The sequence below is a fragment of the Camelus bactrianus genome, chromosome 10 (genome assembly GCF_048773025.1).
Source record: "Camelus bactrianus isolate YW-2024 breed Bactrian camel chromosome 10, ASM4877302v1, whole genome shotgun sequence".
NCBI lineage: Eukaryota > Metazoa > Chordata > Mammalia > Artiodactyla > Camelidae > Camelus > Camelus bactrianus.
Window position 1 is genome coordinate 36690001 of NC_133548.1, and position 27050 is coordinate 36717050.

The 27050-nt window shown below is 33.7% G+C and overlaps 1 protein-coding gene across 35 annotated transcripts in view; it reads left to right on the forward strand.

Annotated features, from left to right (window-relative positions):
* SOX6 (SRY-box transcription factor 6) overlaps nucleotides 1–27050 on the forward strand; it is a 561278-nt gene that overhangs the window by 216794 nt on the left and 317434 nt on the right. For all 35 annotated transcript variants that reach the window (XM_074372343.1, XM_074372328.1, XM_074372335.1 and 32 more), the window contains one exon: nucleotides 12345–12585. In XM_074372343.1, the coding sequence (XP_074228444.1) occupies nucleotides 12349–12585 (237 nt within the window). In that variant the 5' untranslated portion in view covers nucleotides 12345–12348. The remainder of the gene's footprint in view (nucleotides 1–12344; nucleotides 12586–27050) is intronic.

The following is a 27050-nucleotide window of genomic DNA, read 5'->3' on the forward strand; positions in this document are numbered from 1 at the left end:
CCTCCGCACCTATTCTTGTAGTGAAACAGCTCCAGTTGTATCTGATGCTTTTGATATGGCTTTTCTGGTAAGAGCTGAAAGGTAGAAATTGTATTTCATACTTCTCTGAACCTTGAAATGAATGGGCTATGAACTAGTAAAGAAAAATTCAATGAAAATTGAAAGTAGTTAATAATTCATTTAATTTAGATTGACTGTCAGTTATCTTTCATTCTAATAGCATCTGCTCTGGAGTTAGACCACCTGAGTTCAAATTTTGCCTTCTGTATGTACTAGGCATGACCTTAGCCAAGTTAAAAAAAATTTTAATAGACATTTTTGTGCCTTGGTTTCCTTATCTGTAAAACAGGGATAGTGAAATTATCTAATTCCTATAGTTGTTTTGAGAACTAAGTGAGATAATACATTTAGCAGTACTCAACACAGGGACTGGTACTTTCTAAATACTACTGTATCTTTTCAACATCTATCCATCCATCCACCCATCCATAGCCTTTTGTCTGCCTGTGCATCTATCCATCTATTGAATGTTTCTAACAGTGTAGATTGATGATTTTTTGGTTTTTGTCTTTTGCCATTGAATATGTAGAACTTTTAAAGTATGAAATGAATTTTATTGGCCATGGGGTGGGGGAAGAGGAGACATCTGTGGAAAACCAAGTTATGCACAGACATCTAGAAACTTTACTTTAAATCCTTTGCTTAAATATAATACCCTATATTTCTTTCTGCCTATTCATTTAATAACATTATATAATTAGGCAAATATTTATTGAGTGTTTTCTTTGTGCAATGTATTGTACTAGGTGCTGTGGGAATACAGAGGGACCTGGTGTTTTGTTCTTGTTCTTGAAAAGTTTGTAATTCGGTTGGGATTACACATAAAAATATAATGATAGCATATATTTTAAACAGATTGTGTAAGATAATATGCATTAAGTGTTGAATGGGTTATATAAAAAATAAAATTTCAAAGCTCTCATTAGAACTGATTAGAAGAAGGGTGGATCACAGTTACTTGGAATAGGCTCAGTTGGTTTCCTAGTGATACAAAAGGAAGACAAAGGAAGTCGGGAGAGGCAGGCAGAGAAAAGACTGGGAGGCAGCAATAAGTGAAGTCTGAGTATATTAGTCTCGTTAGAGTAGAAGGTTAAAGTGTAGACACTAAAAGATAAGTCTAGAAAGATTGATTGGATCTGGATGGAGGGCCTTGAATGCCAAAGTCAAGAGTTTGGACTTTTTCTGTCCATCAGGGGAGAGCCACTGATTTTTCTTGATCAAGAGAGTGAGTGCCTGATAGTGGGAGTGACAGTAAGATTGATTTGGAGGTGGAGATACTGAAATGAGGGGAATCAGTTTACAATTGGTTGCAAGAGTCTAGACATGAAGTGTAATAAGGCCCTGTACTAAGGTGATTATGAGTATGGTAAGAAGGTATGAGTGTGAGAAACATTAAGAATGAGTTGGTGGAGCTTAATGACAGGCTGGAAATGAAGAACAAGGATAAAAAAGAGGAAATGGATATAGTGTTCATATTTTGAACTTGGATGATTCTGAGATTGATGCTCTTCTGTGTGTGAATGAATGAGGTGTTGAAGAATTTTAAGTTTTGTTGAGTATGACATAACAATACATCTTGGTATTAATGTCTAGCAGTCAGTTGAGGACTGTTGTGTTTCAGGGAGGTGAGAGAAAGATCATTGTTGAAGATACAGATATAAAAATCATATGATTTAGATGCTAAGGAATGAGACTTTTGGTAAAAAGAATAGAGAGAAAGAATAATGTTTGGGTGGGCAGCGTTAACATGTGAGTGGCATTTTCTGTAATTATCTATCCACGTTAATTTAAAAAAATAAGCTATTTGCTTATCTCTCCCTCTGATTTTTCCTCTCTCTTTCTTTCCAATGTTATTGATTATCTGCAATGTGTTGAGCATCTTGCTGGGCATGGGGATCCAGTAATAAGACAGACATGATCCCTATATTCATGGATTATATAGCATAAACTTCTTTTTTTAAAAAAAATCAAAATTGTCTAATGTTTTCTGTTTTTCTTCCACTTACTATAAGCTTTTGATAATATTTATGCAAGCATTTATCTCCCTGGGTCTGGAAGACATTCTCTGACAACAAGTTTCCTTTTCTTCTTGCAGATACTTTTTATTATTACTATATTATAAGGAATATTCTGTAGGAACATAATTTTAGGAACATAAAAGTTACTCATTGTTGAAGTTAAAAAATACTGATTGAACCCCCCTTTCAAGGAAGTTTTTATTGTGTTAAGCTTATAAGTAGGGTCCTTTGGGAAAAAAACTTTATTATATTACTTGAAAGTTGGCAGGGTGAAGGAAAAAGACCTTTTCTTTAAACAGTCTTATTTCTCACATCCAGACTTCTCTTACTGGTAAGAAATTTATTTCAAATCACAATAAAACTTACAACTAGACTTCAGTCTTTCCCTGTCTCCTGTTTCTCTCATCCTTATTCTGCTTTTGATTTTGCCATGAAGTCAACCCAGTGCTTTCATCTCACCATTTTCTCCACACTTTCCTAATAAAATGGAGGAATGGTAGAATAAGAATGCAAATGTGAGATTAATTTGCCATTTCAGGTTTATAAGGGATGAAAGCATTATTCTAAGGAATGATATATCCAATTGCAAATGTCTGAATTTAAATGCTAAGATTCAAGCCCAGGGAATCTTATGTTGTTCCTAATTCATTCCACTTTCTCTGGTGCTGTGCTTCCCCTTCTCCTTCAACTGATCCATTTTTGTGTTAGAGGATTACAAATGAAATTATTTAGAATAGCGATATCAGGTAAAAATGGAATATCAGGCATTAGCCACCAGTAAGATACACTTTTCTGACAAAAAGGAGACCATTATTGATGAAAGAAGAAAACTCCTGTGTTAGGAGTGTTTTGAAATAGGAAAGATAGGTTTTTCATGTTGGAAGGAATGATGTAAATCTGAATATTTTATATTTTGAGTTAGAGAGATAGAAAATCACTTTACCAAGAGAGCTTGTAAAAAAGAAGTTTGTTTGGAGCAACATCTGTATTTACATCTTAGGACTCTTCAGGGTATGGGAGAACTCTGTCAAATTTTCAGGACTTTAATACTAACCCAGCTTTGGGTTACTGAAATCACTTTTCATAGTGGGCCAATCTGGCCACCAAATTTGGACAAAATTCCAGATGCTGAGTATCTCAGTAAAAAAAGTTGTGGACATGTACCCTATGCTTGGTTCTTTTTCTAAACTTGGATAGAGATCCTAAATCAATTTTGTGAGGTGAATTTCAACCTCAAAAATACAGGCCACTTTAGAATACAATAATAAAGCATAACATTTTTAAGGAAAATTTAAGACAAAAGCTTTTGAGTTTGGATACTACTTGTCTATTTCAACCTTCTGAAAGGTTTCTAGGCTAGAAAGAAATCTCTGAAAGTGTAGTTTTTATAATGGTTGTGCTGCTAACATACATTTAACATTATCGTCTCAAATGGCAATGGTACAATTTGTAGGTCTATACTCTGTCTGGAAAGTTGTAGTGCTCTTACTGGTATTTGTATTCACTTTTTATTAATTGGTCTTTCTTATTGTTTTCCATTTTAATTTAATGTAAGACTAATAAATCTTGCTGTTAAATAATAAAGATTGCATCATAGCATTCAGCATTCAAATGCACTCCTTTTTGGGGGAAGCCAGATAGATGTGTTTACTCTGTGGAGGGATTTAGATTTGACTTTTTGTTTTCTTCATGGTAATTATGTTTGCACTTTGCTGATCACTAGTTGTGCATTATTACAATGGAAGGTGACAATTTGATTGTCTTCAATTGGAGAAACAAGTAATTTTATATTCACTAAGCTGTCAGGTAACACTAACTCACAGTACTAAGAGCTCCTGGCAATGTGGCTTGGCACCTATATTTAACTGCTTTGATGCTTGTGTAACCTCTGCTGAATCAGAAATACTTTGCCTGCTGGAAATGGTTTTCAGTGTTGTACAATGAGGTTTTCATTAAGTAGACAAACTGAAAATGAACTGCAAAGCCATGGTTGTTTCTCTCCTCCTCTTTCCCCTTCGTCCCTCCCCTTTCCCTTCTCCAGCCCACCCTTTCGCCTCCCCCTCCCCCTTCCTCTTCTTTCTGGCCCTCTTCCTCTTATCTGATAGAAACCCCAAATTTATATTTTATTTCATTACCTGAAAGAGAGGAATTGCTGGCTTGCTTTATTTAGCTAAAGGAGAACCTGAGAGATCAGCTTCTTTATGTAGCTTTGCTCACTGTCACCATGTGTGAGCCTTCATTTTTTGAAACAGTATAGTATAGATTTTTATTTTTTCCTTTTTTCTAGCAATATTAAAAAGTGAAAATAGAGGTGAGAATGGAAAAGTATAGTGACAGCTTCCTACCTACTCTTTTCTCTCTGAGAAGTTATTGTTCTGGTTTATAATTTTTATTGATAATTGGGTAAGTTATCCTGTAATTGGGCTTCCATACTAGTAGATTGGTTTCAAGCTGACAAAGATATGTTTAGTGTTTACTTTAAAAATTATGGTTCTCATTTCATGTGAAGAGGAGATTCAAAGTGAACATAAATAAATAAATTCATTCTGCTATTATTTTAGACAGCTTTCTTTACTCAGGCTACATAGAGGTCTTTCATTTGAGCTATAAAGTCATTGTGCTTGATTAAAATCCTCTTAGTTAGTGTATATTTATAGTAGCCATTGTGTGGTTTCACTCTTATTGTTAGGTAACTGATTTTATTTATATATTCTAGGCCTGGCTTTCCAGAGCAAAAATCTCAACAAGTTATTGGTAGATAAGTTGTGAGAAAAATTCAATATTATTTCTATTAAGCAAAAAGTATAGATAGAGGTTGCATGAAGGCAAGTTGTTTCGATCCCGAGAAGAAACTAGATACTCAGAGACACATGTAATAATTATAGGTTTTCCATAGGCAGTCAGTCAGGCAGGCCAGTCATTAGGGTGGTTGCCGGCCTCTTCCAGCAGATACTAACCAATTAGACAGAGGTGGTTACGTGATGTAACATTATCAGGAGAAACAATTCATGAGTCAAAGCATTCCAAGACATATGAGCTCTAGTCCAAAGAACAGTCTTAAGCTATATAAAGTGACAGCAATATTGTCAGCTAAATATAAACTCTAGAAACACAAACTTTGATGACTTGAGAAGAATCTGTTCCAGGTAGTCCCTGTTTTGTAAGAACCTCAGAAGGCCTTTGAAGACAATTTTGGAGCTCTGGTGTGAAAAATTAGAAGCCTTAGATAAGTCAAAATCAATTAATTTAAGCCCCCTTCTTAGACATACTTCAAGGGCTTCAAGCATATTTCGTTTGCCTCATCTCTATTGATTTGACAGCTAACTCAAATCAGTGAGTTTTCTTCGAACAGATATTGTCTGTATATGTTACCATGTATGCTCAGAAAGAGCCACTATGAACTTTAAAAGATAGATTTCTAACCCTCCAAGGTAGCTCTGAAGCATCTGCCTTATTTTTCACTGAATTTTCTCATTTACTTATTAAACAGATGGAAGAGAGAGAAACCTGGCAGAAGCCTGGGGAAGTTTGGAGGTAGAATGAGGGATAGGAGGTAGTGCTGGATAAAACAACACAAAGAATCAATAACAGCCCTCAGGCGTTACCTGAATGAAGCGGGGAAAAGTTTTTAAAGGGATATCTTCATTTTAATGTCTGGAATTAGAGTCCCTCCCCCGGCCTGTCCACCCTTTCCCCAATACTTAAACGTGGGAATTGGAGGTACCGGAAGAAGGTTTTTAAATCATTCTTTGCCCTAGGCTGGGTGGACTGGCATCCTTTGTAGGGGTTCCTGGGTATTGTGCATTTTGGCAGCTGAACATATCTGTTACTCATGCTCCTTAAAATGAGAGGCACTGTGTTATGTTTTTTGAAAATTAGTTGTTTGTTTCTCAGTATCAGATCAATTGCAGCATTAAATTAACAGTGAATTATCTGACTGAAGTAAGTCTACCTTGGTAGCCTGGGGCTGAGTTGCAAAAATAAATGTGAATGTTGGCCTGAATTTTTAATTTTTTCTGAAAGTAAACCAACTGTTAAAATGTTGCTTTATGTTAAAAACAGGGCTTCTTTTGAGTAAATGTAACCCTCCTAAAAAGTGAATGCCATTTGATAATAATCTTAGAAGTAATGAAAACATTAAGAAAAAAACAGGTTAAAAATATTGTTCTAATAAATTCAGTGGCTCCTTTGGATAATTGTGTAAGTCCCAAATGATAGTTTTGGGGTGAATTCTTTCTAGCAATGGTAGAGAAAAAAGAAGTAGTTTCAAATGGCTATGCCTTATTAGAAAGTTGTTTTAAAATAATCCTAACTTTTAAACATAAAAATGACCATTTTAAAAAATCATCAAATAAAAAAGATTTAAAATTCTAGAAAATATGATTTTTCTGAGATAGAGGACTTAATGTGTTAACTTAATATTTAGTTCTCACCAACTTATCAAATCTTGGACCAGCTAATCTTGATTTCTTGTTAAAGAACATAAAGTAAATTTATTGTCTAAGTAGGTTGGTAATGGCCTAAACATTCAGATTTTATAGTGGGGTTTTGGAGTAAAATAAGTATCATCTTCCTAGAGGCACTCCTACTGGCTTCCTAGAAAACATTATCAATTACTGGAGACTTTATTTCCTACAATCTCATTTTCAAAAGTCCTAAGCCCTGATGTTCTTCCCAATGGCTGGCGTCTTGGGAATTCACTTGATCTGCTGGGTAGAGACATTTCACACTCAGGGAACATATGATGGGAATTTAGTCCTATGTGTCCCAAAGATTTGTAATTCTCTTTGGAGGTTTTACTTGATAATAGCTATGCCCCAGAAAACCATCTTGTTTAACCAATGTGATAAGTTGACAATGTAGTTTTTCTCTCTGATTATAATGTACTCTGTGTAGTCAATACACTGGTACCATGTGAGTGTAATTTCCCCTTTTATTTTATCTCCAATGCACTGTATTATAAATAAACAGTTAAAAAAAACACCAAACAAATCTGTTGCATCTCCTTTTAAGATTGTACCACTGTAGACACTTGTTCTAGTAAAGTAGAATTGGGCGCATTTGATTGCATTTAAATTTTTCATGCTTCAGCAGTTTGGCTGGGAGCACAGTAAAGAAAAATCCCATGAGCGAGGATAGTTTAGAATAATAGAACTTGATTTTGTGTATTATAGCGGCAACATTTGCGCTGCTTTAGTTAGGGTTGTGTCAGCACTTCCATTATAAACCCCTGTTTTCAGGGGGTATAACTAGGGAGATTTTTTTAATACAAATTAAAAAAACAATTCATTTGAATGATTTTTAAGTTATAACAGTGCAAAAATAAAACAAAGTTGAGTCACATAGAAATGGACCATTTTCACAAGGATTTTAATTCTTTTGCTTATTAGTTGTACATGGAAGCAGCTAAAGTAAGATGCTATTCTAATACACTGGGGGTGAAAGTTTTTGTAATGGAAAATTACTGATATGAGGACTAAAAATAAAAGTGTCCCATGTGATATTTTAAAACATTGAAACAAATATATATTTGATTTATGAGTTTCTAAAGGAGAGTGGCCATGGTGCAGTGATGATAGTAAAGGCATTACCAAATCAAGTATCTTTGTAGCTTCTAGAATATGGTTTACTTGGTCTAGTAAAAGGGAAAGCTAAAGTGAAGAAATGAAATGAATGAGGATATAATCAGTAAGTTAAAGTGTTCCATAATAAAATAATTGTGCAAAAAAAAATCAGTAAATTGAATCTAATAATCAGTAAATTTAAGATTTATTTAATAAACTATTCATTAAAAAGAATTTGTGCACATGTTCCTTTTAAAAATACTGCAAAACCACCATCCAAACAAAAAACTACAACAAAAATAACAAAAAACAAACCTGAAACAGACCCAACAACTTTATCAAAAGGAAGTGCCCACAGTGGAGCAATACCTAGCTGAAAGAACAAAGATCACCTTTTTCTCTGCTAACAACTTATTGAAAACTACAGTAAACACAAGAAATTAAATAAAATATGAAATGGAAAAGTATTCTTGGGACAAAAAAAAAAAAAAAACAACATTAATTCCTTTGCTAAAGGGAGGGATTTTGAAGTAAAGTATACCTTCCTTGGTTTTTAACCATTATTGTCCTACTTTCTCCCCCTCCTTGTCCCTAAACAATGGTGTGAACTGAGAGTGAACAGTCAGATTTAATATTACTTTTTTTTGGCAGCCTATCTTTTATTTGCAACCTTGATACACATTTGTGTTTGTAGGTGCAAAGTAAAAGACAAATTGTGTGATACTATAAATTGGTAGCTTTCCTAAATGGTCACTGGAGGAATCACCAGAAGACTGTTGATGAAGTAGAGGTGAAGCCTTTCCTCACTAATTGTATTCAGCATGTAATTTCTAAACTTCCCTCTGAATTTTGATTTTCAATTAACACTCCCCATTTGAAGATAATTTTCTATTTAATGTAATTGCAGGAAATAATTTATTGGCTGATTAAGACTGAGGGCCCAGCTTTCCTTAAGAAAACACTCTAACAAACCAGCCTTTAAACTCAACTCCTAGCTTTGGACAGATTTAGTCTATTTTTACAGCTGCATGGTTGTGTTTAATTAGAATTGTGCTCTATTGTTCATTGGTGCAGTTTATAGTTGAAATTATTCTTAAGAGACTTTTCATTTTGGATTTTGTGTCATGATTAATTTATACTGAAGTAACAATCACAGATACTGCTATTGGAAGGAGCCAAGTTATTTTATAATAAGAGGATGTTTGTTGGGGAACTAGAGTCACTCTGAGTTTTGCATTATGACTTTCAATTGTATTTAGCTATTTTAAAAAGCAGCAGTAAGTTCATTCTTTTGTTTTAAATGTCAATGATTACATTTTTGGTATTGTTATCTCAACTATGAAAACACTCCTGTTGTTTATGGCAGGCTCTTGATAAACTTGCAGAACAGTTATAATTTGCCTGGTTTTACTATAGTATTTATGAGGCTGATGAAGTTAGCTCTAGAATGATTCCTGTATGCTAAGAAACATCCTTTGGTATCATTTTCCCTAAGTATGTATACATTTCTCCATTTGGCCGTATTGATGAAAATTAGTCAAGAATATACTTATGTGACTCTTTCCTGTAGTACTCTTAAGAACATTTCATTTCTTTCTCCTCAGAGAAAATATAGACATACTTCTGTACTTTCTTTCCTCCATGTTATTTACTAGTATCAAGTCTAATAGATTACATTTTTATTATTTGTAGAATGATTATTGTAAGTAGGTATCAGCATTTTAATATGTTTCAAAGCACTTCAAAAGCTTTTAATACTTTTATTTAGAACTGTGCATAATTAGATTAGCTGATCTTATATTAATTTTTTTCACTGTAGGATACTAAATCTGAGCCCCCTCATTAATTGTGAGAAATTTAGCATTAGCTGTTAAATCCTATGTGAAACATGGGCTGCTACATAAAAACTACTGTTTAAATTGGAATTAACTTAATTATTTTTCTTTGCACTTGATATTTCCTTCACTGCAATATTCATGAAAGCATGTGACAGATTTGTAAATTTAACTGTTAATCTCAGATTTCTAGACCCTTTAATCAGTATTTATTTGTCTGTAGAAACAGTACTAGCAAGTTAATGATTTGCTGATTTGAAAAATGCTCATGTGGTTTCCTATGTTAACTGATTTGTGCATTTTTGAAAAAATGGTATGAAATCAATTAATGTTAAAGAGCAATTAAGGTGGAGATTTTATTCCTTTCGTTACACAGCAATTTTAGAGCTAAAGATACTTTAAACCAACAATAATGTAAAGTTTTAGAAAAATATGTGTCTCTTCTTTTAAGTTATAAATTTTTGGTGATTTTATTTCTAAACATTTTGCTAAGAAAATTGTCTTGATAAAGTAATATTCTAAAAGTTTTGAAATTCTGCTTAATAATCATGATTTTCTGATTATATATGGAAGCACAGAATGAAGACTTTGTGCTGAATGTAGTTGATATTTACTTGTGGATACATAGATGAAAGTTCGGTATTTGTTTTTGGAATTTTAAAAATATCATGCATAGTAGACATTTTACTATTTTAATAGAAAATGCTTTGAATCTCATATGTACTTTCTAATATGAAATAAGGCATAGTTATTTCATATACTTAGTTAAAATGTCACAAAATTGCCTTAAGACTAATCTAATGTTATCAGTTAATCAATATGTCACTTAAAAGTTTAGTTACAGCAGTTGACACAGCTTGAAGTTCTTTAGAAAAGGATCAGATTGACACTAAACAGTGTTAGGCCTAATACTCATAATACAAGGTGTAAACTGAGAAGTCAGGACCAAATTTGTTTAGGACTTTCATCATAGATTACTTACTTTCCTGATTATATTTTCTTACTTAGACTTCCTTTCTTCCTACATAGAGCCTAAGAGAAATTTCATTATTTGTAATTTTAAATCATCCTCCAAACTGGCTCATTTGCTATATATTCACTCATTCATTTTATTTTTTCATTGCTAGCCATCAACTGAATCACTCTCAATAAGATTATAAGCTTCTTGAGAGAGCTGGGAGAAAAAAATACACACATACATATACTATACATTAAGAAAACTTATTCCATAAAAATTTCATTTGTGGATTGGTAAGAAAGAAAATATGCAGCAATGCTGGGAAGAAGTTTGCTGAGTTTTTTAAAAGCAAAGAGGAAAAGTGGAACAGATAAGCTAAGATTTCTCTTTCAGTGGTTTAGAGTGGATCGTAAACATATCTGAAGTTGGAGAATTTTCCTTTTTTCCTGAATTAGTGAAATATAAGGGATGGCTTATTCTTTTGTCACTGATGGCCCTTTTTGTTAAAAATTTTTAATTGAAGTATAGTTGATTTACAACGTTGTGTTAGTTTCTTGTGTACAGCAGAGTGATTCAGTTATACATATATATATATTCTTTTTCATTACAAGTTATTACAAGCTATTGAATATAGTTCCCTGCACTATACAGTAGGACCTTGCTGTTTGTCTATTTTGTATATAGTGTTTGTATCTGCTAACCCCAAACTTCTAAATTATCCCTCCCCTCTAATAACCATAAGATTGTTTTCTATGTCCATGAGTCTGTTTCTGTTCTGTAAATAAGTTCATTTTTAAAGTTTCCACATATAAGTGGTATCATATGATAATTGTCTTTGTCTGACTTACTTCACTTAGTATAATCTCTTAGTATGATAAGTCCATCCATGTTGCTGCAAATGGCATGATTTTATTCTTTTTATGGCTGAGTAGTTGAGTAGGAGATATATATCTATATATATACACATACATACATACACATACCACAACTTCTTTATCTAGTCATCTGTCGATGGACATTTAGTTTGCTTCCACGTCTTGGCTATTGTAAATAATGCTGCCATGAACATTGAGGTACATGTAACTTTTTGAATTAGAATTTTGTCCAGATATGTGCCCAGCAGTGGTATTGCTGGATCATATGATTACTCTATTTTTGGTTTGTCAAGGAATCTCCATACTGTTTTCTATAGTGGCTGCACCAAATTGCATTCCCACCAACAGGGTAGGAAGGTTCCCTTTTCTCCACATCCTCTTCAACATTTATTGTTTGTGGACTTTTTAGTGATGGCCATTCTCACCAGTGTGAGGATACCTCATTGTAGTTGTGATTTGCATTTCTCTTGTAATAAGCAATATAGATCAATGGAACAGAATAGAGAGCCCAGAAATAAACCCACACACCTGCGGTCAATTAATCTTCAACAAAGGAGGCAAGAGTATGCAATGGAGAAAAGACAGTCTTTTCAGCAAGTGGTGTTGGAAAAGCTGGACAGCCGCATGTAAATCAGTAAAGTTAGAACACTCCCTCACACCATACACAAAAATAAGCTCAAAATGGCTTGAAGATTTAAACGTAAGACAGGATACCATAAATCTCCTAGAAGAGAACACAGGCAAAACACTCTCTAACATAAATCATAGCAGTGTTTTCTTAGGTCAGCCTACTAAGGCAATAGAAATAAAAGCAAAAATAAACAAATGGGACCTCATTAAACTTACAAGCTTTTGCACAGCAGAGGAAACCATAAACAAAACAAAACAGACAACCTACGGACTGGGAGAAAATATTTGCGAACAATGCGACTGACAGGGGCTTAAATCCAGAATATACAAACAGCTCATAGAACTCAATAACAGAAAACCAGACAGTCTTTAAAAAAAATCCATTTTGTTTCCTTTTTCTGCAGAAGAATGTCTTCCAAGCAAGCCACCTCTCCATTTGCCTGTGCAGCTGATGGAGAGGAAGCGATGACCCAAGATTTGACCTCAAGAGAAAAGGAAGAGGGCAGTGATCAACATGTGGCCTCCCATCTGCCTCTGCACCCCATAATGCACAACAAACCTCACTCTGAGGAGCTACCAACACTTGTCAATACCATTCAACAAGATGCTGACTGGGACAGCGTTCTGTCGTCTCAGCAAAGAATGGTAAGCTTTTAAAATCTGTCACTAAGTGTGTCTGCTTTATTACCTCATTACAAACAGGTTTTAGAGAAAGCTCAAAATATGTATCATTAGAGTTATTTGTGTTCAGTCCATGAAACAGCTACCATGTATATTTTTAACATACTAGTAAGTGGGAAAAATTGGAAAATGGTTTGTGGTTAGTTTTTGTCCATTATTAGGTCAAGTTGCCAAAAGATATTTAATTTAATTTTGGGGGAGATTTGGTTATCTTATTCTCTGACTCTCTGTATTTAAGATGATGAACTTGATAATACCCCAAAATTGTTATGATTCAATAAACTGTGGCTGTGTATTAATATTGAAAAATTATATTAAACAAACATGTCTATATAAGTGAGGTCATATGGTGAATACATCTTCAGTGAGGAAATGCAGGTGTTTATCATTTTTAATAGTCATTCTTGATTTATAATAAAGCTTTCCTCACTTATGTGCCTATGTATTAATTTCAGAAGGACATACAAAGCTCCTGAGTCTCATTTAATCAAACTGCAGGAGTTTGCCCTAAAGGTAGAAACAAAAACATCAAATTCATGTAGTGTATTAGCCAGCTTTCTCATGTTAAATTCCATCTGTAACCATCAAAACAGAAACCATAATAAGTGACATTAAATGTCTAGTTTAAAGCAAAAATATTCAATTTTTTAGCATTTAGAATGGACCAAAATTTTAACATATTAGATTAGGAATTTTAAACTCTGCTTTACATTTCTTAACTTTTGGTTAAATTGATGAAAAATATTTTAAGTGGGAAGTGAGGAAAAGTTTTCTTCCTTAATAAAAAATAAGGTATTATTTTAAAATACCTTTACTACTAATAACAAATATTTAAATTCTTGCTTTATGTTTAATGTCTTAGAACCAATTCAAATACTTAATTCCATAATTTATGGAGACAGACGTTTTTCTTTTTCAGATAATTTTGCAGGCACAATTAGTGCTCTGGAGCAGTGGGTGAGAAATAGGGGATTAGAAGAAAAATAAGACTGTTCTACACTAACTTTAGGTTCAAAGAGGACCATCATTATGCAATGAAAGCCACTGAAAGATTTGTTTTCCTTGCATAGGGGGAAGAGAGAAGGTATAATAAAGCAAGGCTAAAAGTCTGTTTTTCTGACTGAACTTAAGCGGTTCGTTTTACACCTCCAGCAAAGAATGGGTGAAATAGATATCCAGTCACTGCTACTAACTTTTTGGCAAGATAATAAGGTTATGTTTTATTTTTATTTCAACAAATACTTATGAAGCACTTCCTCTGGGTCCAGCATTCTGCTAGGTACTGGTTGTATAGTGAACAACATACGCATGATTATGTCTTCATGCCTATGTCTAGGAGAGGGAACAGAAATTAAATAAATATACACACATAAATATATAACTAAAATTGTGGTATGTGTTAAGAAGAAAAAAAATAGAATGCTATGTGAGAACATAATGAGATAAACCTACTTTAGAATGGATAAGAACGCTCTCTCTGACCTAAGGATGTTAGGAACTATCCAGGCAAAGAATAGAGAAAAAAATAGCAGAGGGACATCATGTATGAACCATTTGAGGTGAGAAAAATATAGCTGAGTTTCAGGAAATGAAAGATGGTCCTTGTAGCTGAAGTGTAATGAGTGAGAGTGCAATGTAGCATCAGATACCGTTGGAGAGATTGGTAGGGGCTATACATACAACAAGACCTTGTAGATAACATTATGGAAGTGAGATTTCATTCTAAGTGCAATGGAAAGCCGTTGAAAGATCTCAGAACATTTCAAAAAGATAATTCTGGCTGTAGTACGAATGAATGGGAGGAAGACAAAGTGAAAGGAAGACCTGCTGGGAGGATATTTCAAAAGTCCAGGTAAGAGATTATGGTGGGTTGGATTAGTGTGGAGGTAGATGGGGTAGAGAGAAGGATGGGTTCAAGATATATTTTGGCTTTTATGCCAATATAGTCATGAACAAATCAAAATAACTAACCTGGAAAATATAGGCTGAGGCAGAAATAATACAGCTCAAATTTTACTTCTTAAGAGCATTCTTTATTTGTTTTTCTTAGTAAAATTTACTTTGCATATTGACAAGTGCCAGATTGCTTCAGTGAGTTATTCTCAAAGTTTTATGATCTAAAATTTTGTCAGAAATTAAATGTTAATAATTTGCTTACCAAATTTATATTAAGTGGGATTTATGGTGGTACAAAATAGTTTAAATTTACAATTATGTTATATTAGTATAAAAGAAATCATACTTGCTGGAAATGTTTTCAAACTTTTGCTCTCTTTTGATATCAAACATTACTTTCCACTGGAGCCTTTGTGTATTCTGAATGTCTGGAAGCCAAAATATTTTGTTTTAACTCCCACTCTATAGTATTTCCCAGCTGTGTACTTATATGGTATAATAAAAGGATTTAACAAATGGGAAATAGCAGCTGCATTTGGAAATTCCCTTTGTGCTCTCTTTTCATTTGATAGATTCAATAATGTATAGCAAGTGTAACATCAGACCTGTAATGACTTATACTGCAAGTATCATATCACCAACTGATTTTTCTTTACAGGAATGGAAAACAATAGAAGAATTTTAGGTTTCTGGACAGTCTTGCAAACCTACATGTAGTGTGTGTGTGTGTGTGTGTGTGTGTGTGTGTGTGTGTTGGGGTGGGGTGACTGTGACTAGAGTAAAATTTAATAGACATTTTACTTCATTCTACTTTCAAGTAAATATTAAGTCCAGAGGAATTGTTACGAAGTTAAGTGAAACTTACTGTTCTCTTCGGTGGATCCTATTTGTTACTCACTGTAATTAAACTCCATAAAATCATTATGAAGAAATAAAATTTAAAAGAAAGTCTAAAAAACAACAACAAAGATTCTATCAGCAGTTATTCAGTTTTCCATTGCTATTTACTGTCTGTGATAGCCCTCACTCATGAACAGTTAGAAACAGGCATTAAAAGTTTCTTATCTACTGGGTGCAGGGAAGGTTTTACTTCGAAGTATCAAGACCACAGAGGAGCTTTTCTGTAAGACAGGGTAAAGACAAAGCAGAGAAGTTCTGCTAATCCCTACTTCCTGATTAGTAAAAAAAATTTTAGATGTTAAAATTCAAATTAATTATTTTGATGTTGCACCCCAAAAATATGAGACTACAGAGTTTCAAACAAGTAAAAAAGTTCATTGTGGCATAAGCAAAGAAGTGGAGAATAGACATTTTAGAGATCAGCATTCCAAGACCAGTTTAAGATAAAAAATTTTTTGTCTGATTTTAATTACCATTCCTTATATTAGACACCAAAATGTTTGATTTTAAATTTAGTGTGCTGTGTTAATTGGCAAGATCCATTTGAAGGCTGAAACGTTAGAGTAAATAAGAATTTACTGTCCTTGTTTGCCATGTACAGCCTTTACCATTTCCTTTATGGTACCAGTGTACTAGCACCTTTTTTGCAGAGGAATATTGACACTGTTCCCTGATATGTGTTTTTGCTCCCATTAGAGCTGATTTGTTAGACAGGAATAAATTCACATAATTTTTTCATCAAAAATGTATAATGTATCTTTTTTAATGTTAACACACATGAAGGAATATTTGGTGGCTGGCATATGATATTGTGTGTAATGATTATCTGTTAAAGATTTCTTGAGTATGTAGCACCTACTAAGTTCCAGGCACAGGGATTTTCTTGTGAATAAGACAGATACCATTCCCTCACAGAGTGAGACAATTTTAGACAATGATAAGTGCAATGAAGAAAATTAAATAAGAAAATGTGATTGAGAATGGCTGCTTCAGGCAACCCAGGGAAGGTCTTTTTGAAGAGGTGACATTTGAGTTGAGGTTTGAATAACAAGAAGGAAGACAACTATGTAAAAGTTTGAGCGAAGACATTCAGCTAGAGTATATAGTAAGTACAAAACCCTTTTGGTTGATGTGTTTGAGCAATAGGAAACAATGGAGTGCCTGGAGTGGAATGGATGAGGGCGAGAATGGTGTAAGATGAAATCTAGGAGGCAGGCAGGTGACAGATACTATGGGGTATCATAGGCTACAGTGAGGTGTTTGGACTTTACTTCAAGTGCAAAAGGAAGGTATTGGAAAATTTTAAGCAAGAGTCTACCATGGTTTATGTTTTTAAAAGATCACATTAGCTGCTGTATAGAGAGTGGATTGTGGACGATGATACCAGAAACAAGGGCACCTCCTAGGAAAACTGTTGCAGTAGTGCAGGTGAGAGTTTGATGATGAGTGGAGGAGTGGACAGTTAGGGAGGTTATTCTTTGAGGATTTACTATAGATTCTGAAGAAGACGAGATTCACACAGAGGTTGAGGAGAATATTTTATGTAATATACATGAGGGCAGAAATTTAATCAAGAATGACTAAGAAATGAAGTTGTTGGTACCAGGGAGTGGTGGAGGGGTTAGTCTTGCTCCTAGATGGTGAATGGTCTTGTGTGAAGACAGAACCTTTTAACAAGGAACTGTTTGCAGGTGACTTCTGAGATAGGCTATGGGAATGTGGGCTAGGCACCAACAATATCTCTTCTAAGATCCCCAAAGTGACAGGATTTTAACTGGGACCTCCTGCATGTGAACCTGTGCACTTACATGCATGCTCGTATTGATATGTATTTTAAGCCAGAATGGGATTATATGCATCTGGCTTTTAACTACTAGTCTAATTAAGTCGAAATAACCTTACTGGACCCCAGAATTTCAGAACTCCTTGTTTAAAAGATTTACTTAAATCCCCCCAGAGTTTTATCTTCTAGAAAAGTTTTAAATATAAGATTTCTACTGTAAATAAAAGATGCCAATAATATCCTTTGTTGTAACTGAAAGAAAAAAAAATAGGCATCTTGAGATATTTAATAAATAACTGTTGGGAACAATACTTTCTTGCTTGCAAACAATTTTTCCTCTGCCTTTCTTGCTTTCAGTCCAGTGAAGTTGCTAATCAACTCTGGAGTGTTCTATGTAGTTGATTTTGAGTCATAAAGATTCTGGTGTGGATTTTGTAGCATTTCTTGGAATGGAGCTGTTGTCATTACATGATAGCATAGTCCATGAATTTGAATGAGGATTTAATCCTTCTCAGCCATGCTTTATATTGTGACAGACTTTAAGAAGATTTCTAATTTTGTTACCTTTTAAAAGATTTTAAAAACTTGAATTGTTGCCAGTTTTTGGTAAGATTTAGTAATTTAAGGTAGTAGGCAGCATCTAAATAAAACTTATTTCTTCATTTTTATTGAGACTGAACTTTAGAAAATGTGGTGAAATGCACTAGTTCATCTGGTCCGAACTGTATGCAAGATTTATGTGCATCTTCTTGGTACCTGATTAGTCTGTGAAGCACTGAGGGAAAAAACCCATAAACTAGCAAGGTTCAGACTTCTTGAGAAATTTAGTTACACTCTCTTTTTAGGATTTTGGAAGTTCATTCAATTTAAGTAAATTTCAAACTTAGACTTCTGGTAATAGATGAAAATGTCCATCGTTGTCCCTGAGTCATGAAACGACATTCTCCAGGAAACTCTGAGGGAGATTTCCCATTTTCCATAACTTTGGAACTATATTAGCACACAGAACTATCTGTTTTTAAACCTATCTCAGAAACTGACAGAAACTTACAATTCGAACCAAAAAATAAAACCCTATCTTATGGCATGGTGTGAGTAGTAAAATAGATAACTAATGCTGTACGATGTTAACACATCGATCACCTTTATGTTTTCACACCCTGTGTATGTGCAGTGTTTTATTCCTGCTATTAAAAAATGTATATTTAAAAAAATTCCCCAAACCTGGTTTGTTTAAATTAAACAAAATGACTACTGGTATGCTGCTTGGAAATATCTCAGTATTTATGGAAATTTGAATTATTTTATCATTATTCTTATTGATATAATACATCTTTCTAAATATACCTTTTAGAAAAGTTTTCTTACTTACAGCATATTACCAAAATCTTTATCAAAAGTAGAAACATTAACATGCTATGGAATAGTGGGCTTTTTCCCCTTTGGGCAAGAAGGAATCAGGTATGCATGCTGATTAACACCCTCCAGTCATTAACATGTGATTATGTGGGCTGCATACTGAGCACCTGCCAAAATATAAAAATCCAGTACATCTGTGCAAAGACTTTTTTGCATTTTTAAAAATTTTCACAGTTCAAGGAGAATCAGACCCCAGTATCTTTTCTTTTTTTTAAGTGTAATAAAATTGTGAATACAGAATATTTTCAAGGAGAAGGATAAACCATGTTAATTTTTATTTTAATCTTTCGGGCTGTATAAGATCCAGCAACTGGAGTTTGCAGAGCTCTCACTGTAACACGAAGCTCTTAACGAATTCCATCACTGACATTCACTTACAACTGACAGCATTCCTTCATGTTCATAAGGATTATCTTTTCTGGGATTCAGCCAATATTCCTACAATTTGCTTTATTTTTATGTGTTACATTTATGTCTCATAAATATTTTGTTTCATTTCTTTCACCAATATGCTGTTAGGGTATACCTCATCATCATGCCAGGACTGCTCTTGTGGTTTGATTTTTCCTCTAATATCCATTTGCAAGTATTCCCTCATGACTAAAGTGTAGCTTGGGCTCTATAGCATTTCCAGACATGTAGGAGAAGTCATTTTTTGATAATTATTTAACATAAGACTTGGTTACTAATAGAAAATCTGATATGATCTAGTCTAACAGAACAGCTTGATTGAGCAGGCCTGTTCCACAAAGCTTGTATTTTCTTGATAAATTTAAATGGGATTTGAAAGTAGTAGAAGTTTTTTTTTTTTTTTTTTTTTTTTTAAAGTAAGCTACTTGTCAAAGTTGGTCAGTATGAATCATTGGAAGCTGATCTCAGGACACCAGTAATTTTTTGATTAAAGCTGAACTCCACAAGTAAAGTTCAATGTATAGGTTGTTCTGATTAATGTACACATTGTTGTACAGAGTTCCTTCTTGCCCACTGATGACCTGGATACATCACTATAGTGAAATATAGCTGGAATAAAGAAATCTGCACATTTCTGTAATTCTTCTAAACAACATGGTATAGAAAATAACATTTATATTATATAGGATGCAGTCATTTACATGACTAATTTGAACTTTTTCATGATTGGAGTGAGATATGATTCTTAAGGTCCTTCTAGATGAGCATGAATAAGATGGTGATACCTATGATAGGCAGCACATTGCCTTGGGAGCAGGAACCTGGGATTGTGTTTGTACTCCAGATCTACCTTCTTATTTTAATTTGGAGAGCATTACTTTTCATAAAGTCAACTTTAGCATAACAAATCCTGCTTCTGTAATTCATTCGGAGATGAGATTGTAAGGGTTCTCTTTGATTATTGAGTCAAACCTCCTGCACTAAGCAGGAAAGACCCTACTCTGTTCCCTCTATGAACGTATCTAATCTTTCTTGAATGCATCTAATAAATATGCCTTAATTACCTTGATATGAAAATTATCCCACTGTTTGTCCTCTGCAATAGGTTCTCCTTGCTTTTTAAGAAAAATGTAATATTTATAAAGAAAAACAACTTTAAGCTATTACTTCTTTTGTTAATATAGCTTTCAGTGTTATGATACATTTATTTTTATACTATTAACCTTTTATGTATTATCTTGGTATTACTATATTCCTGTGACCTCTAGGCATTATTTTTCTAGGTGATGCAAATTGAGTTCAGTAGTATATCTCTGTGTACACCACATTCTCAAATCCAAGGTATAAATTACAAACCTTTGCTAATAAAATTTTACAATCAGGTAAATATTAGAAATGAATATTTATGCATTTCATTTATCTTCTTTATATTTCATTAGCACCTTAGAAAATGGGAAACCTTATTTAATAAAGTAATTGGAAATTATTTTGTAAACTTTTACTTTGATTATAATTTAACTCTGATTTGTTTCTACTGACAGTGTATTAAGAATACCTAGAATATAATATTCTCAAGTTTATCAAACTTTTGGGAAGAAATGTGCCCTTATTCAACAGTAGATAGATTATTGTGATATAATAGAAGAGATTCATTTACCTTGAAACCCAAAGAATTAGATCATTTTTTGGGAATTACTATTATTTAGGAACTTTTTGATAAGTTCTAGTGGTTAATTAGTAGCTTTTACATAATTGTGGATTATCCAGGATTAAACTAATGTAATTCATGAATAAACTGAGAAAAAATTTGCTGTTGAATTTAGAGTTAATATTTGGCCTTTAGTTGTATCAGTCTTTTTTATACATGGTATGCTTCTACCAAAATGCCTTTATTTATTTTTTTGTTCTTGCACTGAATATATTTTGTATGTGAAGTTGATTATAGTTAATTTATTTTGCTTTTTGAAATTGATAGTAAAATTAGATTTCAGCTTTCCTTTTGACTACTGTTCTCTTGGATCCATGAGGAATAATGACACAGTAGGGCAAGGAATGGATCTGAATGCGAGTTTGGGAGTTTCTGGAAACTGAGAAAAATTAAAGCTCACATCCCACTGCCTTCCACAGAGAAAAAAGGATGGGTTGTATGGTTGTAATGAGCCATTTATCCAAGGTCTCTTCAGGTAGAACAATGCACAACCTCCAGACACTGGGGATATCTGATGACAGATTTGATTTCTACTTGCTGCTTTGTGGTAAATCGGTGACAGTCTTGTGCCTAGTTTTCCTTTTTCTGGAAATGTAAATACTCATAGATGGATGGATAGATAGATAGATAGATAGATAGATAGATAGATAGATAGATGTTTTATGAGCAACATAGCCTCTGCGGAATCATTTTTAGTCTCTGAACTTGTTCTATCTGTAAAATCTTTAATCAGAGAGCTAGAGATGTTATTTTAAAATTTCTAGATTACAAGGAGTTTCTTGTAAGCTATTATATACATATTAGAAGGAAATTTGAAGGATTTTGTGGTGGGTGAAATTCTCAAAATATATTTAAATATAAATTCTCAAACTATATACTCTCAGTGTGTTTGACATATAGAGCAATCTGTGCTCTAGTTGCTCTTCTTCAGACGAACTAGTCCATAGAAGGACTTTACTGTTAATAGAGCATGATCTCTATTAAGGATCAAACAGATTTGACAGACCTTGATTGGGCTCTGGTACTTTTTAATGTTAAGATTAATGAAGAATGAAGAGTATACTCTGAGCTATTTCTTTTTTATGTGACGTCAGCTTCATCATTTAAAAATAGACGACCAATACATAGGTCACTATCGTACTGATATTTGTTTCTGAGGGCTTAAATCCTACTCCTTTTCCTAGTGGATCTGGACTACCTTACTTTTTTCCTAAAACTTTTTGTACCTTTTCGATTTTCGCTGAAGCTACTGTGATACCCTTGAATTTTGTAGAACCCCCCTTTCCCACAACAGCCCCAGTTTCTGTCATGAATTAAGAGACAGGTTTCTCAGAAGCTGAATTAAATAGCGTTTCAAAGGATTACTCATGCCATACAGTAATTACTCCTCTTTCTTGCCAACTCTGAGCTAGTGTCAAACAACAGGTCTTTGGTACCTTGACTTTCCTAATTTAAAGGCTATTTTCCTAGTTTTGGTAGAGAGTAGGGAGTTTTTTTTATTTTGACTTGTTTGCTTTAGTTACTTAATTCTGATGTCTGAGGTTTGTCCACCAACTCGAAGTGCTCTTCAGTATTCCTCATTTGGATGACACTTAAGCAAAAATGGGTTCCTGGTGATCTGACTGATACCTGGATCCTGTGATATGCATACAACTTAAGCTTCCTTTGTAGACTTCAGTTAGTTTAAAGCATATTATCTGTTTTGTTGATTACATGTAAAAATATACAGTTATTTTTGTAAGTGCACTGGTATCTCTCAAATGAGGCAGAAAAGAAAACAACTGCAAAGCAGAAGAGCAAGAGGATAATAAACTTGACACAAGAGCAAGTAGTTACCTCTTAAGAAAAGCTCTATGGAATCATTTGAGTCTCCATGCATAGAAACTTGCTCTATAAGAATTTGTCCAATTATACTTCTGAAACCTCTGCATAATCACACCCCTTTTCCCCAGTGCCTCAAATTGTCAAAGAAAACATCCTTTTGATTCAGTGGAAATATTTTCCCTGGGGTTATTTAGAGGAAACATAATTTAGAGGAGAGATTGTTACTCCATAGAAGGCCTATGTTTTTCTCTGCCACTAATTTGCTGTGTGACCTTAAGGAAGTCAATTCATATCTCCTGACTTCAGTTTCTTCATCTCAAAAAATGAAAGATTCAAAGCACACAGAAGCAGTCACCACTGGGCTCCACAGCTTATTTTCTGCAGGTGCATGCTAAGGTATTTAGGGGTAAGATGGCATGTGATATCAATAACATACTCTAAAACGGTTTAGCAATATAATTAAGATACATAGACAGATACATACATACATAGCATATATATGACAAAGTGTTAACCTAATTGTTTAACCTAGCTGATGGCTATAAAAGTACTTATTGTATTATTCTTTCTAGTTTTCTGAATATTCAAAATTTTTTCCTAATAAAATTTAAAAAGTCTATTTGAAAAAAGAGAAAGATTTGAACTATAATCATTAAATCTCTTTCTACTTCTAACTTTCTTGATATAAGGGTAAAATTGTCTTAGCCAATTCGGCTTAGCCTGGTAGTGTTGTTTGAGTATCATATGGTAGTTTGAATAATAATGAATTTCCAGATGAAAGTAATGGCCTCGAGTTGGTAGGCACATGAATAAGCTAATTAGCTGAACATTGATAGAATGTTGCTTCATGTGTTGGGGACGTAAGAGAGAGAGAGAAACAAATTGTAACATACTCAGAGGAGAATGAGCAGGATGGCTGAACCATAATTTATGAGGAAGAAATTAGGGAAACAGGGATGTTTTGCCTAGAAAAAGAGAAGATATAAGGGTACTATAATAGCTGTGTGTATGTATTGAAAATGCTGCTGTTCTGAATATTCCCATGGAATGGAATGAACTATAGGTTGAAAGAGAAGAATTCGTATTCCTGTAAATAAGAATGTTTGACAACCTTTCGAAGATGGAAGGGACTACTTTGGGAGGTGCTAAATCTTCTATTAATAGAGGTGTTCAAGGAGAGACCAAAAAGTCACTTGTCATGGGTATTCTAACAGTCACCATCACTACCACCACCACCACGCCATCATTTAATGAGCACCATCTAAATGTTTTATTTTTATTAGTTTATTTTTCATGACAGCCTTATGAGATAGGTTCTGTACTGCTGTTATTATTACTCCCATTTTATAGATCAGGAAGTTAAGGCAGAGAGAGGTTAACTAACTCTGGGCTATATGAGAGGTGGATGGAAAACCTAGGAAATCTGGTTCAGAGACTCTGTACTTTGTTTACTATCATACTACTTTGTCTTGCACAGGGAGTTCAAGTACTAGATGGGGTTGAGCAGTTGGATTTTTAAGGACCTTTGAATCTTGAGATTTTGATTCTGTATTCTGAAAGCATACAAATGATGCAAGGCTTTTCTATGTGCTTGTCTTGAGATGTTTAGAGACTTTAATATATTTTCTATATTTACTCTGTACACTGTCTTTACTTCCATTTATTAAATATTATGATAATGAGGCCATTTAAAAAACTTTTGGTGTTGTATGTTTCTTTGAATCAAAATAACATTTTATTTATTTATTTTTTTAACATTTTTTATTGATTTATAATCATTTTACAATGTGTCAAATTCCAGTGTTCAGCACAATTTTTCAGTCATTCATGGACATATACACACTCATTGTCACATTTTTTTCTCTGTGAGTTATCATAACATTTTGTGTATATTTCCCTGTGCTCTACAGTGTAATCTTGTTTATCTATTCTACAATTTTGAAATCCCAGGCTATCCCTTCCCACCCTCCACCCCCTGGTAACCACAAGTCTGTATTCTCTGTCTGTGAGTCTATTTCTGTCCTGTATTTACGCTTTGTTTTTGTTTGTTTGTTTTTGTTTTTGTTTTTTAGATTCCACATATGAGCGATCTCATATGGTATTTTTCTTTCTCTTTCTGGCTTACTTCACTTAGAATGACATTCTCCAGGAGCATCCATGTTGCTGCACAAAATAACATTTTAAAAACAGTAGCTTTTTCTTCTTAGACTTCAGGACTTGTAACATTTTAGCAAATAATTGGTTACAAACCTATATTCTGACACATCATGAATAAATTTATTATTATTGAATATTATAATAATAGTGTAAAGTGACGTGATACTATTCCAACTTTGAGGATGCTATGTAAATATATTATACCAAGTATCAGTTTTAATAAAAGAGAAAAAGAAGACATTTCATTTTACTATTAGATCTAATGATACTTTTGTCAAGAATAATCTGTTGGTAATTGGAACCAAATTCAGTATTTTCATTTATGTAACTTCTTTAATCTGTTTTTCCTTAAAATATGTCACATGAGAAAAAACATAAGTTTTCCTCTGAGAAAGAACCTATAAATGTTTGCAGTTTAATTTTCAACACATTAAGAAAGTTGGATATCCTTTGTTAGCAAGAAGTGATTGACATCTAGATTAGGTAAAGCATTTTTCATCAGTTACCCAATAACACTATGGCAGAATGCCTCTTATACAGCACAGTTGGCAGGTATTTTTGGTTCGTCAAAAAAAAAATTTATTTAAAGTGGGGAATCAGAAAAAAAGCAGTACATATATAGTAGAGTATAACTCAAGATAATATATTAAATATACATATACATATGTAATTTATGTAATATAACTTAAACACTTATTTGAAATTTAAAATATATAAATGCAGTGCATACCAAGGTAGATGGAGTCATCTGTCCTAGAAGAGAAGATCGATCACTGACATGGTTGAATTGTCTGTATATGGTGATTTAAAGAAAACAGAAACAGCTTTTAGTTGGTTTTTAATTGTTTTTAATTTCTTTATAGACATTGCATCCCTTTAATTCCTTCCTGATAGTCAAATACTACCAGGAACACACCTACAGTTAAGCAAATTGGGTTTATCACTCATTGCAGTAGGGAGAACTCACACCACAGAGAACCATGGAGTGTCTCAGTAAGAGAGTGTTTGAAAGAACTTTTTTAGGATTTAGGCTTTGTTTGAGTGATTTGGGGTAGTGTCTAAAGAAACAGATGCTTGCTATAGATTGTGGGCTTTCAGAAATCAGGGACAAATCTATAATTGGGTACCTCAATAAGTCATATAGGGAGGACAGATTAGAGTGAGTATAAAGCTGTAATTGGAGAGGCAGTATAACTAAAATGGAAAACAAAGCTAAACAAAAATGACAACATACAATGCAATAAGAATGAACACACTTATTTCAGCCTTGCTAATAAGTGGAGGAAAGGGTAAGAGAGAATAATATTCTGTCTCTAAAATTACACTGGTGACATGTAGGGAAGTGGATTCATGCCACTGCTTAGAAAAGCCATTTCCCATTCATTTCTTCCAATTTCAATGACTTCCACCTGTATGTGGGTTTCAACTCTTTTTATGTAGGGCAAGATTACTTTTCTGATCTATGGTCTCTGTCTGTCTCTATTCCTGACGTCTTATCATCTGACTTTTGCAACCTCAGTCCATTTGTGTTCTCTAATTGCAGTATGGCTGTCCATTCACATTCCTGGTCAAGGTGCAGCTGAAAACCCAGCTAAATTAGAGCAGTAGCTGCTCCTGGACAGAGTAGAGATAATCCATATGCAGTTAGGTTAAGTGGAAATTGATAATATCCTTAGAAAAGCTAGTTACAAATGTTGATATTATTGAAGCTTTGTGAGGAGCTAGATCCTAGTGGAATTAGTTAGGGATGTCTTTATAAAGAAGGTAATTTTGATCATTGATATTGATGAGAGTAATGTAGTTCAGTGTTCATTATTCCACTTAGATGAACAAGAATAGATGAAAACCTAAAAATGGTGCCAGTGATTATCATGATTGTATTTTCAGAAATGAAAATTGAAACCAAATATAATTGGACAAAGGACATTTTAATTTAATAATAAGAGTAGGTATCATTTATTGAGTACTTAGGTGATAGGCACTGCCCTAAGTCCTTTTTTCCTTTCTCACAACAACAATTTGAGGATATAATTATAACTCCATCCTATAAAAAGGCAGAGTCTAACTCCCAAACCTTTGACTATGGGTAAGCCTTGGTGACTTACTATTGAATAGATTGCATTGACAGTTATAGGGCATGATTTCCCAGACTAGATTAGAAACAGCGATACAGCTTTCACCTAACTCATGCATTTTTCGAGGAACTATTTCTGAACTACCTCCCGAACTACCTCCTGAACCATGATATAAGAAGTACAGCCAGTTTGAAGCCAACATACTGGAGAGAAAAGATCCTGTGGAGAGATCACGTAGACATAGAGGAAGATGTTT